At 44.4% G+C, this 17537-nt stretch overlaps 1 protein-coding gene across 5 annotated transcripts in view; it reads right to left on the bottom strand.

Annotated features, from left to right (window-relative positions):
• Nucleotides 1-217: 217 nt before the first annotated feature.
• The window catches only part of TMCO3 (transmembrane and coiled-coil domains 3), a 45934-nt gene continuing 28614 nt past the window's right edge, over nt 218-17537 (bottom strand). For 4 of the 5 annotated variants that reach the window (XM_045821314.1, XM_045821317.1, XM_045821315.1 and 1 more), the window contains 5 exons: nt 9911-10106; nt 7076-7226; nt 3785-3864; nt 2723-2872; nt 218-928 (listed from right to left, as the gene is read on the bottom strand). In XM_045821314.1, the coding sequence (XP_045677270.1) occupies nt 815-928; nt 2723-2872; nt 3785-3864; nt 7076-7226; nt 9911-10106 (691 nt within the window). In that variant the 3' untranslated portion in view covers nt 218-814. The remainder of the gene's footprint in view (nt 929-2722; nt 2873-3784; nt 3865-7075; nt 7227-9910; nt 10107-17537) is intronic. The other variant, XM_045821319.1, reaches the window with a different exon arrangement.

Raw genomic sequence — 17537 nt, 5'->3', positions numbered from 1 at the left:
ACTATGAGCGTTGGCCTGTACACCAAAAGGCCACAAGTTCGATCCCCGGTCGGGGTGCATGTGGGACGCAACCCAGCAATGTTTCTCTCTCATATAGATGCTTTTTTCTCCCTCTCTCTCTCCTTCCCTCTCTCTCTAAGATCAATAAACTTATCCTCAGGTGAGAATTAAAAATATATAATTTTTTCAATAAGTTTCAGTTATATTCTTATAAAGAATCTTTATTAAAATGTGAAAATCAAATATTTTAAAAGAATTGTTTACCTAATAAACTTGACATGAAAGTGTTTTATTTAAAATTGTTATAATAAAAAACAAATAGACATTTAAAAGGTATTTATCTCATTTTAGAAAACATAGGCTTTAAGGATTAAAAGTAATTTTCCAAACTCATTGCAAGAATTAAAATTTCGTATCACGAAAATGTTTAATAACAAATATCGACCAACAGATAACAACACTAATGTACAATAAATAAAAAAAGTTTTCTAACTTTTTTACCAAAAAATCATGAACTGATGAAATAACCATAGAAAGTGAACATTAATTTAAGAAAAAAAGGCACATCCAGGCAAAACAGTCAAGGCGACTTGTAAGACGCAGCGTCACGTTTATGCTGTGCGTAGTCAGTGGGTGCAGCACACTGTGTGGAGAGATTCCAAACCACAGCGGTGAGGGTCTGGGAGATGGACGGACGGGACGCCCCCACTGCACAGCGCACTCTGCTCCCCAAGTGCAGTCACAGAACTGTCTGGAACGTCTGCTTTCCTGCACACGGGTTTTGCTTCGAGAGCTGCTGCTCATCTTGGTGCCTTCAGAGACTTGACCGCCGGTCTGGTCGTGGCACACACTTGGTAATTGCGGCTTTCCACAGCACCGGGGCCAATAAAAGACTGAGTGTGGTCACACTCAGGATGAGGAGGTACACCTGCAACAGGTAAAACTAAGTGTCATCTCAGGATTAGCGGGTGTGCATGCTCATTTTTCCCATCATAAGTAAGGCTGGTTATCATCTCAGGATTACTAGTCTGCTTCAAACCACAGGTACACTCTCAGGTGCACCCCATACAGACACAGGCACCTCGACATCTGGGTGTGAGGTGGACCAAGATTTGACCGTCATTGGAAACTGCCATCAGATATTTGCATCACTGGTTCACACACGCACTGGAGTATGTGCAATCCAGGGTCACCACTTGGGATCACTGGGCATTCAGACTGAGCCCTTAGGGTCACTTAAGCCAGGGGACAGCCTTAGGGCAGGTCTCAGATGGCGCTCTGCACAAATTCCAATCCTCAGCATTGTTTTACATGCTCTCTAATACCAAGACTTACCTTCCTCACACTGATGGATACCAGGAGACAACCATTTAATTTTGAATGCTTACCAGCATATCACATGTACCAATAACAACTTTTATATTCATTCAATGCACATTTATTAGGGAGCAGGTGTGCAGAACCTAATATTCAAAGTGCCACTAGGCAGGGCGGACTTTACTGACACCACCACCACTCAGGGAGGGATGCAGTGAGGGGCGGCAGTCAGGAGGCCCTCCCACGGCGGTCCCTGCCACGTGCAGGGGAACGAGAACAGGGGCAAAGCGCTGTCCCGGCTTCAGGGATCAGGCCCCGAGTTCGTCTGTGCTTACGTGGACATCAGAAGGGGCAAGAGCGAAGCACAGACTGCAGAAGAGGGTTGCAGGAAGTTACGATTCAGGAACTTGTGTGTCTACACATCTATGATTTAAAAAACATCCGGAAGTTAACTGCGTCTTCCCTAGGAAGTACACAGCTTACGAGCCTACGAAGAACGCACAGTTTTCCAGCCCCGGCACACGTGCTCTTTCTTCGTGAACCAACAGTTCAGAAGCAGGGAGTTCAGATTTCTATACTATGACCTAACATTTCACGCATTTAACAACAAAAAAAGCTCCCTTCAATCTTGTTTTCACTGAAACAGTAATGCTCTAATTTTAGTTATCAAATGCTTTTCTTAGTTAAAGCATCGATTTGTCCTTAGATCATCCAGGGCTAATACTCAACCTTCAGTTACCTGGCCCTGGAAGAACACTCGGGTTTTAAATACTGAACTTCTAACACTGGGGAGCAGCAGATTGGCGTGTTTACCCTTGGGGCTGGGAGTCCTTTTTTCACTTTAAAGCCACACCCTGCATCCCACAGCCAAGCACAAAATCCCCTTCCTATCAAATTTAGTGACAATCAGCCTTGGCTGGCATGGCTCAGTGGACTGGGTGCCAACCTGTGAACCAAAGGGCCACTGGTTTGATTCCCAGTCAGGACACATGTCTGGGTTGTGGCCAGGTCCCCAGTGAGGGGGCGTGCGAGAGGCTACCACACACTGATGCTTCTCTCCCTCTCTTCTCCTGCCTTTCCCCTATCTCTAAAAATAAATAAAATCTTTAAAGAAAAATTTAGTGACAGTCACAGGCCATCAAATGATACTCATCAAGTTCTAGTTCATAGCCAGTTTAAAAAGGGCAAACAATAAAGTTAAAAGAAGTAGAAATGGGGAAAACCGAGGAAGAAAAATGTAAGTGCAAGTGGAAGGCAGACACTTGGCTGCACATACACAGCAAACACTCACTGCACACCCACAATCACACGTGATGCTCAAACAGCAGCACGAGGAGCATCAACCAGGACAGTGGCAGAGCATCTACTGGTCGGGAACACTCACAGGAAGCGGGTAGGCACTCACCTCCCGAGAGATGATGCCGGCTCTACGCGCTCTGCTCCCCAGGACGAAAGAGAACTCGCTGACCTGCGCCAGCCCTGCGGCCACGATCCACTTGATGTACTGGCTGGTTTTCGGCAAGAGGAGCGACAAGACCAGTGCTGCCAGAACAAACTGCGAGAGCGACCCTGCGTTACTGCTTACCCAGAGCCCCGACGGCCAAGCCCACAGAGAACAGAGAGGACATGCAAGACACTGGGACAACCTTCAAGTAACACACGGGGGGACGTACAGAGAGGCACTTCTACACAGAAGGCACCAAATAAACACAAAATGTCTGAAATAAAACCACACAGAACAATAAGGCAAAATGAAGGGTTTAGGTTCACCTGCAGAAAATAAGCCTTCCCCCCAAACTAAATTAACAGCATGAAATGTCATACAACGTTCAAATGAAAATGTTATCTTTAATAAGAGAAAAATGTGCATCTCTCATGTAAACAGCATCCAGAGGGGTAAGCAGCCTGGAGCTGGTGGGGCAGCCGGGCAGTCATCAGGGTTTCCAGGTCCTTCACGTGGAAATATTTTAAGTCAACTTTTATAACCCACAAAGCCAGATAGCTACAGAACAGGTTAAGACATTAAACATTAACACAGGCACCTCAATAATTTGCAGTCATAGAGAACAACAACTGGAGACTGGCAAAATAATCCTCAGTGACTGTGAACATGTGTGTCGGCAGGCATCCCAAGGTTCTGCGGTTCTTTAGACTCATTTAGCATTGAAGTCAGAGTACAGTGAGGGGACGCCACTGCAGGATCCCGAATACTGTTTCTCCCATCCCACCTTTCTAACTCCCAATTTTAAACACACTCAATACTGAGCAATTAAACCCTGACCTGTCCCAGGCCGTGCCAGGTGCCGGGAGAGGGGGTGCCGGGTAAACGGTGCGGCCGGGGGCTCACAGACTCAGCCCACCCGGGGGTAGGAAGTGCAGCCCGGGAGGGAGTAACGTGCACTGTGTGACACGCAAAACCAAGACACTATGAACCTGACCCATCACGAGTCACGGAAAGGACCGATACCTTCATGACGACCACCGACAAAGTGAGGACCATCAGGATGGTGAGCTCGTACACCACAAAGGTGGGGAACACGTGCAGGCCTGCCGGGAAGAGGACAGACACGGTCATTCTTTCGGGATCACACGGTCCACCTCCCAACACAGTCACGCCTGTTTCTCAGAGGTAAGTCTTGTCACACTCAAGCTCCTCACACTTGTTGCAGTAGAAGGACGCAGTTCTTGTAAGCACAACACTGCGGTTCACTTAAGCACTTGTCCAAGCCTTTGCTGTGGACGGCCTCTGAGCCAGCCACTCCAGGGAAAGCAGCCCGGGCCTGGGGCTCCATGGGCCTGGGTGCCGCATGCGATCCTCCGCCAGACTTCACGCCCCACACGCTACAAAGCATGATAGCAAGCAGCTGCTAAATCTGATTTTCCTTTAGGAAAATATTCTGACCGAGATGCAAACGGCTCACGGACTCCGAGGACAAGGAAGTGCACCATAGGAGGGGAAGGCCAACTGTCCACACCTCAAGGCTGAGAAGCCCAGCAGCTTGCTGACTCCAGAGTCTGGCTGGGTCTCCCCAATGTGCGCTCGTGTCTCGTATGAACAGCACCGTGGAGTGGACGTGATCACTCAGTCCCTCCCGGTCACAGCAAGTGCCTGGCCCAGGACCACCAGTGGGACACTCAGCACACAGGCCAGATGGCGGAGGCTCTCTGCTCTGAGGGTAGAGGCTGTTCCCCTGCATGACACCCAGCAGTGAGCAGTGCACTGCGGGCAGTGCAATGATGACACCAAACTGACTGGAGCCAGTGCTGAGTGACAGCAACAAAACAGATAAATCCATGAGACGATGCCTTTGCCACTTGGAACTTGGACAGGAGGGCAGACGAGCTGTGTTAGTTTTCCTACTTAAAACCATTCATTCTTGCAAGAAATACCATGTGTATATGTGGGGTAGAACAACAGTAACTACTACAGGTTCTGGGCTAAACTCGCAGGTCTGCCGCTAACCAGCTGTGGTCACTGGCATGCCTCCTGGCCTCTCTCTGCCTCAGCGGCCTTACCCGTAGTCGTGAGTTTGGGTGGTGAGTGAACACAGCAGGACGCAGGCAGGTCCCTGGCCCAGGCAGCCCCTGTGGTAACAGACACTTTCCCTCATGGTCACTGTGCGCATGCAGTGGGCCCACAGATAAAACAGTGAGCAAGGATCTGGAGCTGCAAGGTTCTAGGTAACACCTGCCACGTGACAGCTCCCTCCAGGGCACCTCCAAGAATGACTGCTGGCAGTGCTCTCCTCCAGCATGGAAAGCCCTCCTTCACTCTGGGACTAAAAACTGCTCCTTGTTGCAATGTTCGAAGGTGGCCTCTCCTCGGGAGCACAGCCTGAGTCCCTCCACACACCCACTTGGTGGTGGTGGTAACCCCAGGACCCTCTCTCTTCTCACCCAGAACCAACTGCAGGCAATGGGCCCTGGAAGCAGCAGCTGGGTCCAGGTCATCTCTGTGGCTCTGACAGGGCCTCGCACAGGGTGGGGGGGTCAATGCACGGTTGTTAAAAAGAGGGACCCTGTCACGTATTGACACGTCACTGAGGTTTACATATGCAGAAAAGTAAAGATGTCTTCTTAAACAGATGCCATTAACTTCCTGCTTCGAAACATGGAACAAAAAACTCTCCCTGACCCTCCAGAGAATAAAGACCTAATTGTATACACACTTCTCAGTTGGCAGGGCAATTAACTTGAATTCTCTTCGAAATACTGAGTGTAAATAACCAAAGCAAAAACATGTATGATTGTTATTGTTAGAAAGCATGGTTCTTAATAAATCAAGAATCCTAATTTGAGAAATACTAGAGCAAATATGTCTTTTAAGTAACATATTTATGGAATTGTCGTTCTTAAAGAAGCGAACATCCCACGAAGCCCAGCAGGCAGGACACAGAGTGACACACACCGGTCAGCGTGACCAGGAGTCTCAAGAATGGAATGCAGGACTGGAATGTGGTGAGAATAGGGTGACAATTCAATCGATTTTATTAGACCTTGCCTGGAAAAGAGCTGACAGAAAAGAAGTGAATCATCAACCAGGAATGGGAGTGCGAGGAATCAGAACTGGCAGGGCTTATTTAGCACTGTGAGGGGTGTGACCAGCACTGGGGCGGGGGGGCGGGGGGGGGAGATGGGGCAGAAGGGAGGGGGCCAAGGAGAGAGGGCGAGGGGAGAAGGTGGACAGAGAGACACACACACACAAGGTGAGGGGAGACGATGAGGGAAGAAGGGGACCAAGAGGAGGAGGCAAATATCTGCCAATAGGAGCTCTCTCTTGGACACAAGACATCTAATTCCTAAAGCTGCGTGTGAATGATCTTATTTCACCTAAAGTACGACCTTCACAGTTGTGGTCCTCTTTAAAGAGAACTGTCTTGGCCACCCAGGGCCTCTCACATTTCCACTTAAATCTTAGAATCTGCTTTCCTATGCCCTCAACCTCCTCTCGGCTCACACAGAACCCGCTGGCCAGTGCAGAGCGCACAGGCTGTCCAGGCAGTAAGGAGGAGCGAACCAGGAGGTGCCAGGGGATGTGCTAGAACAGACCGGGGCTGTGGTCCTGCTGCCGCCGCGCCCCTCCAAGACCGGCCACCAAGATGCCCTGACCAAGGGAGAGCTCCAGAGCAGCAAGCCATGCGGTCAGTTTACTCTTTTTGTATCAAAACTAGTATTTCCTCTCTAACTTCCCATTTTGATGCACTGACATTAAGCTGCTACCTTCTGAGCACTGGAGCCTTGCCCTACGGAGTCAAAGCGAGAGCTGTCCTCCCCGAGGGTGTCTGAGCCTTTTCAATGCCCACCTACACGTGCATCCTAGCACTGACAGAGCATGACAACCAGTCGATGAATTAACGTCCCTTTGTTCACACTTTCTTTTTATTTTTTATTTATTTTATGTATTTTTTAATCCTTACCTGAGGACATGCTTATTGACCTTAGAAAGGGGAAGGGAGGGAGAAAGAGAGAGAGTGAGAGAGACAGAAAGAGAAATATCCACTAGTTGCCCCCGTATGCTCCTCGATTAGGAATGGAACCCGCAACCTTTTGGTGTACAGGACGATGCTCCAACCAACTGAATAGGGTCAAATTTTCCCTATTTTTTAATAAGACTTCTCCTCAGGCTCTAATTTTTATGGGAACTGTTTTCACTCTAAAGCCTATAAATAAAAATATGTATATAAAGAGATTATAGGAGTAATCTGCCAGTGTTATAACAAACACAATTCAAACATTATGATGTAAAGAAAAAAGTTACCTATGGATGCGAAAAAAATGATTGCCAGGAAGTCGCGAATAGGCTCGATGTAGGACACGATCTCCTCCGTGACCATGTGGCCTTGGGAAGAGATGAGGGCTCCGGCCAGGAAGCAGCCCAGCTCCATGGAGACGTCTAGCAGCTCCGTGACCTGCGGAAGACGGGGGACCACATGCTGCACACACACAGTGCCGTCGGTTACCGACAGCTCCTGCCAAAGCAGGGTTTGCACCCGCAGACAGCCTGTTAGATCCAGCAGGACCATCGAGACAAAACTGTGAAAACCAGACCTCCCTGCACATCCGTGTCGTCCCTAGTGGGGCCTCGGAGGGGATGACAGGAGAGACAATGCGTGGAAGCTAAGATCACGTGAACTAACCACACAGGGAGAAAAAAATGTATTTAAAATATTTGGAACAATAATTCATGCAGACTGCTGTAAAATTTTTGAATGTGTATTTTCCAATTTTTATTGTAAGTATTTGCGATATGTTTTCTTTATCTTGAAACAATGAACAGCTTGGCTGTGGCTTAAAAAATATACTGTATAAAAAAATTATTCCCATCACCAACTCAAACCACTTTGAGAAAGTAGACACAGCTGATGAGCAATTACCTAGAAATGGCAGGAAGCCAGAGGGAAGCACCGAGAAATCTGGAAATGACTATACTCAACAATGCTGGACTGAGATAGAGTAGTTATGGTTTGTTAGGTTTCTAGCTCTATACTTCTGTTAAGCGCAAAGCTTCAGACTTTTTCATGCAACATTATTGATGCAAAACAACTGGAAAGAAGATTTTTTTAACTTGAAGGCAGTAAAACTACAAACAATAGCAGCAACAGACAAATAGAAAAAATGAACATTTGAAGAAACACCATTTACAACAGCATCACAACTCACTGAATGCCTAGGAATAAATACCAAAACAAGCGCACGACCTTCGCACCGAACACCACAAAACGCTGCGGGGAAACACGAGTGAGCTCCTCAGTGAACAGAGGGTGCAGGCGACACCGAGGGAAGGAGGCTCGGAATCATGAACATGTCAGCTTTCCTTCAACTGGCCAACAGATTCCCCGGAAATTGCAACCAAATTGTCCTGTGTATGAAAATTGACAAGTTGAACCTAACAACTCAGTGTAGACACTGGAAAGACCACAAATACAGCCAAGACAACCGGCCCAGACAGGGAAGGAAATTGGGCACTCCATGGCCAGATGCGAGGGCAGGTGGGCTGGCCAAGGGAGCGGAGTGCAGGGACGGAGACACACACCCTCACACAAGCACTCACGAGGCCTCTTGGTTTCTGACAAGGTGACCCTGCACAACAGTGGAAGAGGGGTCTTTCAGCACATGGTACAGGGAAAAGCACATGAGAGAATGAATTCTGTCCACTTCCTTACATCATGTGCTATGCACACCTCCAGACGGGCTATAGATCTAAACAAGAAAAGTAAAATAACAACATTTCTAGAGGACCTTGCAGAACATCTTCAGGATCCAGGAGTAAACAAAGATCTTTTACACAGAGTATAAAAAGTGCTAACCATAAAAAATGGATAACTTGACTACATTACAATTAAGAACTGCTGCTCATCAAAAAATGCTGTTAAGCAAGTGAAAAGGCAAGTCACAAACTGGAAGATACTGGCAAAAATACAGCTGACACAGAGTATTATTCAGCCATAAAATGGAATGAAGCCCTGAAACATGCTACAGCATGGATGAACCTTTGAAACATGCAAAGTCAAAGCAGGCAGATACAAAAGGCCACACGATACGATCCCATTCATATAAGACATCCAGAAGAGGCAACTCTGTAGGGACAGCAAGTAGCCTGCTGGCTGCCAGGGGGTGAGGGACAGACAGAACTGGAAGACAAGAGGTGTCTTGTGGGTGACAGAAATTGGTTCTGAAAGTGGACAGTGGTGATGGTTGTACAGCACTGTGAATGCCAAAAACCACTAAATTGTTTGCTTTAATTCAGTAAAAAAAAAAAATCTAACAAAAAGTTCGCCAGAAAAAAACTCCTAGAAATGAGTAAGAAAACCACCAGCCGAACAGGAAAATAACCTCAAGACTTGAACAAGCACGTCCCTGAGGAGGATGTCCGCCTGGCTAACAAGCACACAGCAAGGCGCTCACCCTACCAGTCACCAGGGAAATAAAATCAAAACACCAATGAGATACAACCACCACCCGGCAGAATGGTTAAAACTACAAAGACAGACGACACGGGTGTCAGGGAGGACACAGAGAGAGCGAATCCTTACAAAACGCTGGTGAGGGCATGAACCAGGATCAGTGCTTGGGGGAAGCTAGCATGGAAAGTTACTGAAGTTAAACTCATGCACACCCTCTGACCCGGCGACCTCACTCCCAGGTGTATACCCATCAAAACTGAAATCACATGTCCATCAAAGAACACGTATGAGAATGTGTTTAGCAGCTTTATGTATAACAGCCCTAAATGGAAACAAACCCTAACAGCTAACAATGGAAAGGGTCAGTTGTGAAATACATGATGGACTACCCCACAGCCATTTGAAAGTTTAAGACAGAGGAATGTGGTTTGTTTCATTCCCACCATAGATTTGTTTCTTAATGCAGCACAAATACCATTTTAGTGGAGTGCTTAAGAGTATGACTGAAACAAACAGGTATAATTAGTATTAATATTAATGGGTAGCATCATAACTGTGCATAAAATAAAAAATACAAATAAGTGTTTAAATATTTTAACTATTATTAAAATATAAAGAGAAAACTGATCACAAGTTTTCAGTGAATAAGTTATAAATCAGATTATATGATAACATATTTTGAGAATTACCGTTAACATTAAAAAGATGAAAGCAGAGATTCCTAAGATAAGGATTTCTTTGTTCCCTTTGCTTTCCAAATGCAGCTTTCGATAATATGGTCCTATGAGATAAGTCTTTATAACAAGACATAACAGAAAAACAGCAGCTAGCGAGAAAAGAATCTGACCAACCAAAGCCAGTATTCGTAGTATTTCCATGAAAATGCTAGGGAAGAAGAAGAAAAAAAAGACATGTTATTTCACCTCTAAATGTAATTCTCTAAAACCCAATAAAATTAACTTCACTCTTTTTGTTTGTTTAACATGTTGTAAAACAAATGATCCAACTCACATACATTTTTATGTCCAAATATCGACATAAAACCTATCAATCATATTAATCTCAGAAATTTTTATTTAAATTGAACACAGAAGCTGGATTATTTTTCCAATGAATACTTTGGAGCAAATACACTTTATAGGATGTAGTGACTTTTGACTGGCAACTTGCATATCTCAGTAAATGACAGATAATAAAATTCCTTCTCAGGATTAACCCCCATTTGAAATTCTCCTAAGGCCAGAGTGACCCTGTCACATTACAGCGCAGGCTCATCTTGAGAAGTGCAGCTAAAGAATTCCAGCGAACTTCAGCGAAGTGTTTCCTTCTCCCAAGCCAGAACTCTGAATTTTATGCCTATTATTTAGTCATAAAGAAAAGGATTCTGTACTAAGCTCTTTGTATAATATGCTATTCCAGAGATTTTCAACTTTTTTCATCTCATGGCACATAATTTTGATTCATTCATATTGGACAGCTATGGTGCTGGCTGTTGTCATATTTTTATTCGACAATCTAAGGGAAAGAGGTCAGCGCCCCTCACTAAGCAGTCAGTATTGCATGTTTCAAAAACTCTTGCAACACGCCAGTTGAAATCACTGTGCGATGCAGATCTCAAACATATTATTAAGATCTCAGACTAAAGACTTTCACAAGAAAGGCACTATCATACATTTGTGACATTTACAGTAATATACATATTTTCTTAAACTTAGCTCTCCACTATATTTAGTCCAAACCATTCAGTCCAAAGCTCTGGTTTAAAAGTCCTCACTGCAGAACACAAAACTGACTTTGGTGGCTCGCCCACCCATAGTTTCACTTTACCCGTCTCCATTACCCACTGGCAATGATGGCCCGAAAATATGGCATGGAAAATTCCAAGAAAAACTAATTCATAAGTTTTAAACTGTGCACTGTTTTGAGGAGCATTATGAAATCTCGCGCTGTCCTTCTCTGCCCCGACCGGTGTGTGAATCACCCCTTTGTCAGTGTCGCACGCCATACGTGCTGCCTGTCAGACACTCAGTAGCTGTCTTGGTTTTCAGATTCACTGTCTCAGGATTTCAGTGCTTGTTTCAAATAGCCCTTATTTTACTTAATCGTAGTCTCAATGCACAAGAGTAGTGATGCTGGCAATTCAGATATGCCAAAGAGAAGCGGCCAAGTGCTTCCTGTAAGTAAAAAGATCTGTGTGTATAGGAGAAAATACAGCACACACGGGGTTAGGTACTATCTGTGCTCTCTGGCATCCACGGAGGGTCCTGGAATGCAGCCCCAGCAGATAAGGAGGGACTACTGTACTAAGAGATAATTCACCACTGCAGTCAGGCTTAAAATAGCAGCCCAGGACACAAATCTCAAGTTGCGCATGATTACTTAGGGGAATTAGAACAGAGCTGGACTTGCAGCAGAGCAGCAAAGTCATTGTGAACGACTCCACATCAGTTAATGAAGTTGGGTTTCCAGTGTGAGAAACCAGGGTCTACAGCCCAACAAGAATAGACATGTTCTCACTGCAACAAAATAGAGTAGGCTGGGTCTACCTCAAATTCCTGACCAGGAGCAGACCCCTGAACTAACTGCTCACCCCACACTTTGACGCATCACAAGGATGTGCTGTACCACCCAGCCTGGCCCTGTGAAGCACCGGGGCACCCCTTCCCTAGGTGCTATCATCTCCCTGCAAAACTGCGATAACCTCCTAACTTATCTCATTCACATTCCACAGAGGCCAAAGCAACATGCTGGGGACATCAATCAGATGTCCAAAGCTCCCATGACATTCAGAAGAGCCCAGACTTCTTCACCCAGCCGCACCTTCCTCTCTCCCTCACCTGCAAAGCGGCCTACACCAGCCTTTGCTCCCTGGCTGGCCATACTCTCTCCAGCTATAGGGTCAGCCCACCCCTCCTCCACAGCTGACAGGTTCAGCTGTGTCCTTCATAGCTGAGTCATTGACTTTCGAGGCCTTGCAAATCTGAAGTCATCATCCGTCGTTCGCTGACTCATCACCCCATTGTAATTCTCTGCATAGCATGTAACTACACTAGCTATTTTCTTGTCCTTCACTCACTCATTCATCATCCATTCATTATCTTCCCCAGACACCATGGCAACTCCCTGTGAGTGGGACATCCTCCCCTGTGCAGGGCATGCTACAAGTGTTCTAGTCTCAGTCCAGTATTATTTAGCTGATAAAGAGATTGCAGCCACTTAAGATTTGCATTTCTCATGACAATCCTGACAGAGCAGTCTGACTAGACAAGTGCTGTCACCAGCCCCATCTTACAGACAAGAAAGTAGAGGCAAAGGCCAACCCACCATTCCAGGTCACGTGCCAGGCGTCTGGCTCCCGGGCCTGTGCTCCTAATTACTGCACATGCTCTGTGATCACCATGCCCAGAGCTTGCATTCAGGTCTACCTCCCAATAGTCTACTAAATGCCTGTGGTGAGGACACAATAATCAAGCGGCCCAGAAAGGTATTATTCTGCATCTTTATTTCCCCATTTACCATGTTTTGGCAATGTTTCTATGCCACTCATGCCAACAGCTGAGTAAGTGTCCCATCCTGTGTCTGTGCCATCGTTTTCCCAGCCAGACACTTGGACTGTTCTGAGTGTTCGATGAGCTGGATGATGAGCTTCTGTGAGCAGGCCGGAGTGCAGCAGTCCGTGCTTGACCAACACTGCCCAGTGGGCTGCCGGGAGGGCTGCTCCAATTCCCCGACCCTGGCCACCACCCCACTTTTAAAGGTTTGCAATCTGACAGGTAAAAGAGCCATTGCCTTTCCATTGTGAGGGGGGGAACACCTTCCAATTACTCATTTCTACATGAGCTGCTTATATTGCTCACCTATTATTTTAACTGGGTTATTCAAATATTAATTTGTAGGACATTTTGACTGTAGGGAATTGATCTACCTGGCAATGGCAACTGTAGCTCGGCCCTATGGGAAAACCCATAAGTGCATGGTGGCACGCAGGATGCCAAACCCACGGATCAGTTCTCCCGTGGGAGACCAGGCCTGCATTATACCTAGGCTGCTTTGTGACTTGCTCTTGCTAAAACTCCCTCACCCTGAGGTGAGGCAGCAAATGCTTACTGCATATCTTTAAAGTAACTTCCTGAAGTCTGTGCTAATTCTCCCAAGGATTCAAGTGTAACCAGACCAATTGCTTTTATCATTTCCTTACATTTACAAAGTTTTTTCCTTGTTAATCTCTAAGAAGTAATCAATAACATCCCTTCCATTGCTATCTGTAAAAAGTAATCACCTAAAGCAAACCTGAGCATCACAAATGAAAACCTTCTTTGATGCATGCTATTAGAAAGCTGATAAAAGCCTGTCCAGGCAAGGATTGGTGTGCTTTCCTCTTGAGAGTGGCCAAGGAGCTGCAAGGCGCTCTCCTCTTGAGACAGTGGCAGTGCTGTCCCTTTTCCTCCATAGGACTTTGGTGGTCCACATGAATTTGTCTTGTCTCATCTACAATGCCATGGACACTGCGCGGCAGTGTCCGCATCATTTGATGAAATAAGAAACCCCTCTTTCTTTAATAATATGTACAAATATCTTTGTATTTTCCCTTTGTATTTGGCCTGCTCACCAAATGAGTAGAGGTACCCATGTGTATATATATGTATGTGTACATGTTTATGTATATGTGCGTTATTTATTTTTAAAAGTAGAATTCTTAATTTTCTTTCTTGTTTTAATAAAGATTTTGATTATTTATTTTTTAGAGAAGGGAGGAAGAGAAACATCGATGTGCGAGAGAAACATTGATCAACTGCCTCATGCATGTCCCCAACCAGGGGGCCTGGCCCACACCCCAGGCATGTGCCCTGACCGGGAATCAAACCTGTGACAAAGCCCAACTCACTGATCCACACCAGTCAGGCCTGTATGGGCATGTATTTAAACATTCAAGGTATGAAACTTTAATCAGTAGTAATTATCACTTTTCTTTTCCTTTATGGCTTCTAGAATTTGTGTTCTGCTTGAAGCAGAAAGGCCCTCCCACCTTCAATATTATAAATTCATCCATGCTTTCTTCTAGAACTTTCAAGGTTTTGCAAGATTTTAATTTTAATCATTCAAATCACTTTATTTTTAGAAAAGTATTCTTTATCATAGTTTTATGATAAAACTACGATAAAGTTCTTTATCATTCTTTATCTCTGTGTTTTGTTCATTACCTGTGAAATATGGGGTGGGGGGAATTAATTCTTTCCTTTAGAAAAGATCAAGATTAATTCTAATTAAAGCTTACCAAAGAGACAAAGTTTATTTTAACATTACAACTAATTTTATTTAATTTTTTTACTATATATTTCCTCTGGCTATCAAAATGGAAAAGAGGCTTTCCCAAATCATACAAAAATGTATATATAGTAGCAAAGTACCATAATCTATTTCCCTAATCATAGAAAATCATTAACACCTTGTAATATACTTGTTTTATATATATACACATATATATACACACACACACACAGAATTGGACAAAAGTAGGTTTACAGTTGTGAGTTTATTCATTAGTAATAATCATAACCTGCATGTCTTTTTCCATACAAACAAATGTTAACCTACTTTTTTCCACTCCTGTCTACATATATTTCCTCTCTATTCCTTTTCTTTATGTAGTCGAAACAACACTGTATATGATTTTAACAGCTTTGAGATGCAATGCTCATTCCATACAATTCACCCATTTAACTCAACGGTTTTCTATTATATTCACAAAGTTGTGCAACCACCACCACAGCCAGTTTTAGAACATACTCGCCACCTCAAAAAGAAATTGCACTCACTCCCCATCCCCTCTCTCCCAGCACTGGGCGACCACTAATGTCCTTTCTGTCCCCACGGATTTGCCTCTTCTGGACGTTCCATGTAAGTGGAACCACACAACATGTGGCCTTTTGCGACAGGCTGCTTCCACTCAGCATAATGTGCTCAAGGTCTGCCCACGCTGTCTCCCGTGTCAGCACCCCATCTCTTTTTAGGACTGAACAATGCACAGTTGTATGGTCGTAGCACGTTTTCTTTATCTACTCATTTGGCAAATGGACATTTAAGCTGTTCCCACTTTTTAGCCACTATGACTAACGGCACCATGAACAGTTACCCACAAGTGCTTACTGCAGTAAAATGTTCAGAATGTAGAGTCTACCATGGTTAAAGTGTGTAACTCACGGCACTAAGGACACGCACACTGTTGTGCTACCATGACCCCATGCATGGGTTTTCATGTTGAACAGCTGAGTCATATGGTAATTCTATTCAACCTTTTGAGAAATATTGTATATGATTTTGACTTTTTTACAACTTAACAAAATATAGAGCATTCTTCCATTTCATTAAAACTGTTGGTAAACATGACATTTCATGACTAAATTGGAACAATATCAATGGTACTAACAGTTATACCGAATAAATGGTTTTAACAGGGAAAATTTTTAAAAAGCTTTTCAAGTTTTGCGATTGAGACCATGTCACACAGCGACAGTTTTATCTATCTGTAACTGACAGGAAGTTTGGTAATATGAATGTCACATTTGTGCTTTGTAAAAGCTCTGTGACTCCTTGCTGAGGTCCTACTTCCTGTTTGGTAAGGACGTCCTGAACTTTACAGGTAATAATTATTGTATACTTCTTGAATAGAACTCAAATTCTTTTCAGCTACAGTTACAAATCTTCCTTTTGCTGTCCAAATTTTTGTTCAGTTACTTATCTTGAAAATCTGTAGTGCCTTGTATTGTGTGGCTCGGTGGGTGGGGCAATGTCCCCAAAACCAAAAGGTCACTGGTTCACTTACTGGTCAGGGCACATGACCAGGGCACATGACCTGGGTTGTGGGCCAGGTCCCTGGTTGGGGGCATGAAAGAGGCAGCTGATCGACGTTTCTCTCACAAATCAGTGTTTCTCTCCCTCCCATCCCCTCTTTCTAAAAATAAATAAGTAAAATATTTTTTTTTAAAAGAAAGAAAATCTGTAGCCAGATGAGTAAGAACTGACTCTGATTAAGGTTATGACTGAAAGTTCTGCTGTTCTGATCGTTAAAAAGAATCTGGATCAAGGGAAATGACCTTCTCAATAAATTGCTTTTAACCGTTGTACATACCAGGATAGGAAGGGTATGCACAGGCCCAACTGCTCTGTGTGACCCTGTCCTGCAAGCCTCACACAGTGCATGAGGTAGGTCTTGTTTCCATATCGTCCTCATTTTACAGGTGAGAAAACTGAAGCCCAGAGAGGTTCAGTAAGTTGCCAGAGCTGGCGAAGGGCCAAGCCAGAGCTCCAGGACCTGAGCCTTAACCTCTGAAAATCTCAGCTAAGAAAGCATCCATTTTTAACACAGCCAAGTTATCTGGGAGCAGAGCAGAGATCTTAGTCACCCTGGGACTGCTGGAACTTGATATAACGTCTGGCAAAGGTAAATACTAAAAAGCACAAGATACTTCCACCCCAACCAGTCTGCAATGAGGTAGGTCTGTCCATGCCCCACTTAGGATGGGGGAGAGGGGAGCAGCAGGTTGGTGAACACACACGTGCACACAGAGTCGTACACACAGAGTCACCCACACTTTAACAGGCACTCCTTGTTTTAAAAAAGTACACGGTTAATAGAATATAGACACTCACAATACTCGAAATTCCAGGATACAACTGAAAATCACTTATTATACCAACAGTCAAGGAAAAACCACAACTTGAATGAGAAAAGGCAATACACAGACTCCAACATTAAGACAAATCACTGTTAGAATTATCTGGCAGTTTAAAGTAGTCATCATAAAGTTGATTCACAGTATTAAAAATTCTCTTGAAACAAATGAAAAAACAGAAAATCTCAGAAAAGAAATAGAAGTTATAAGAAGAGCCAAATGGAAATTATACAACTGAACAATATAATAACCCAAATAAAAATCTTGCTGGTTAAGCTAAATAGTAGAGTGAAGACGACAGAGGACAGAATCAGTGAACTTGAGGACAGATCAAAAAAATTTATGCCCCAACCAGTATGGCTCCGTTGGTTGGGCATCATCCCACAAAACCAAAGGGTGCTGGTTGGATTCCTGGTCAGGGCACGTGCCTGAGATGTGGGTTCAGTCCCCAGTCAGGGCGTGTACAAGAGGCAACCGATTGATGTTTCTGTCTCACATCAATGTTTCCCTCTCTTTCTTCCTCCTCTCCATTCTCTCTTAAAATAAATAAAATCTTTAAAAAAATATACTCAGTCTGTACAGAGAAAAAACAGACTGAAAAATAAAAAAAAGAAAGTCTCAGAGACCTGAGGGACAATAACAA

This window comes from Phyllostomus hastatus, unplaced genomic scaffold (genome assembly GCF_019186645.2).
Source record: "Phyllostomus hastatus isolate PE091 unplaced genomic scaffold, TTU_PhHast_1.1 phas_scaffold_46, whole genome shotgun sequence".
In the NCBI taxonomy this organism is placed as follows: Eukaryota; Metazoa; Chordata; class Mammalia; order Chiroptera; family Phyllostomidae; genus Phyllostomus; species Phyllostomus hastatus.
The sequence above is the reverse complement of the archived record's forward strand: the minus strand, read 5'-3'. Positions and strand labels throughout refer to the sequence as shown.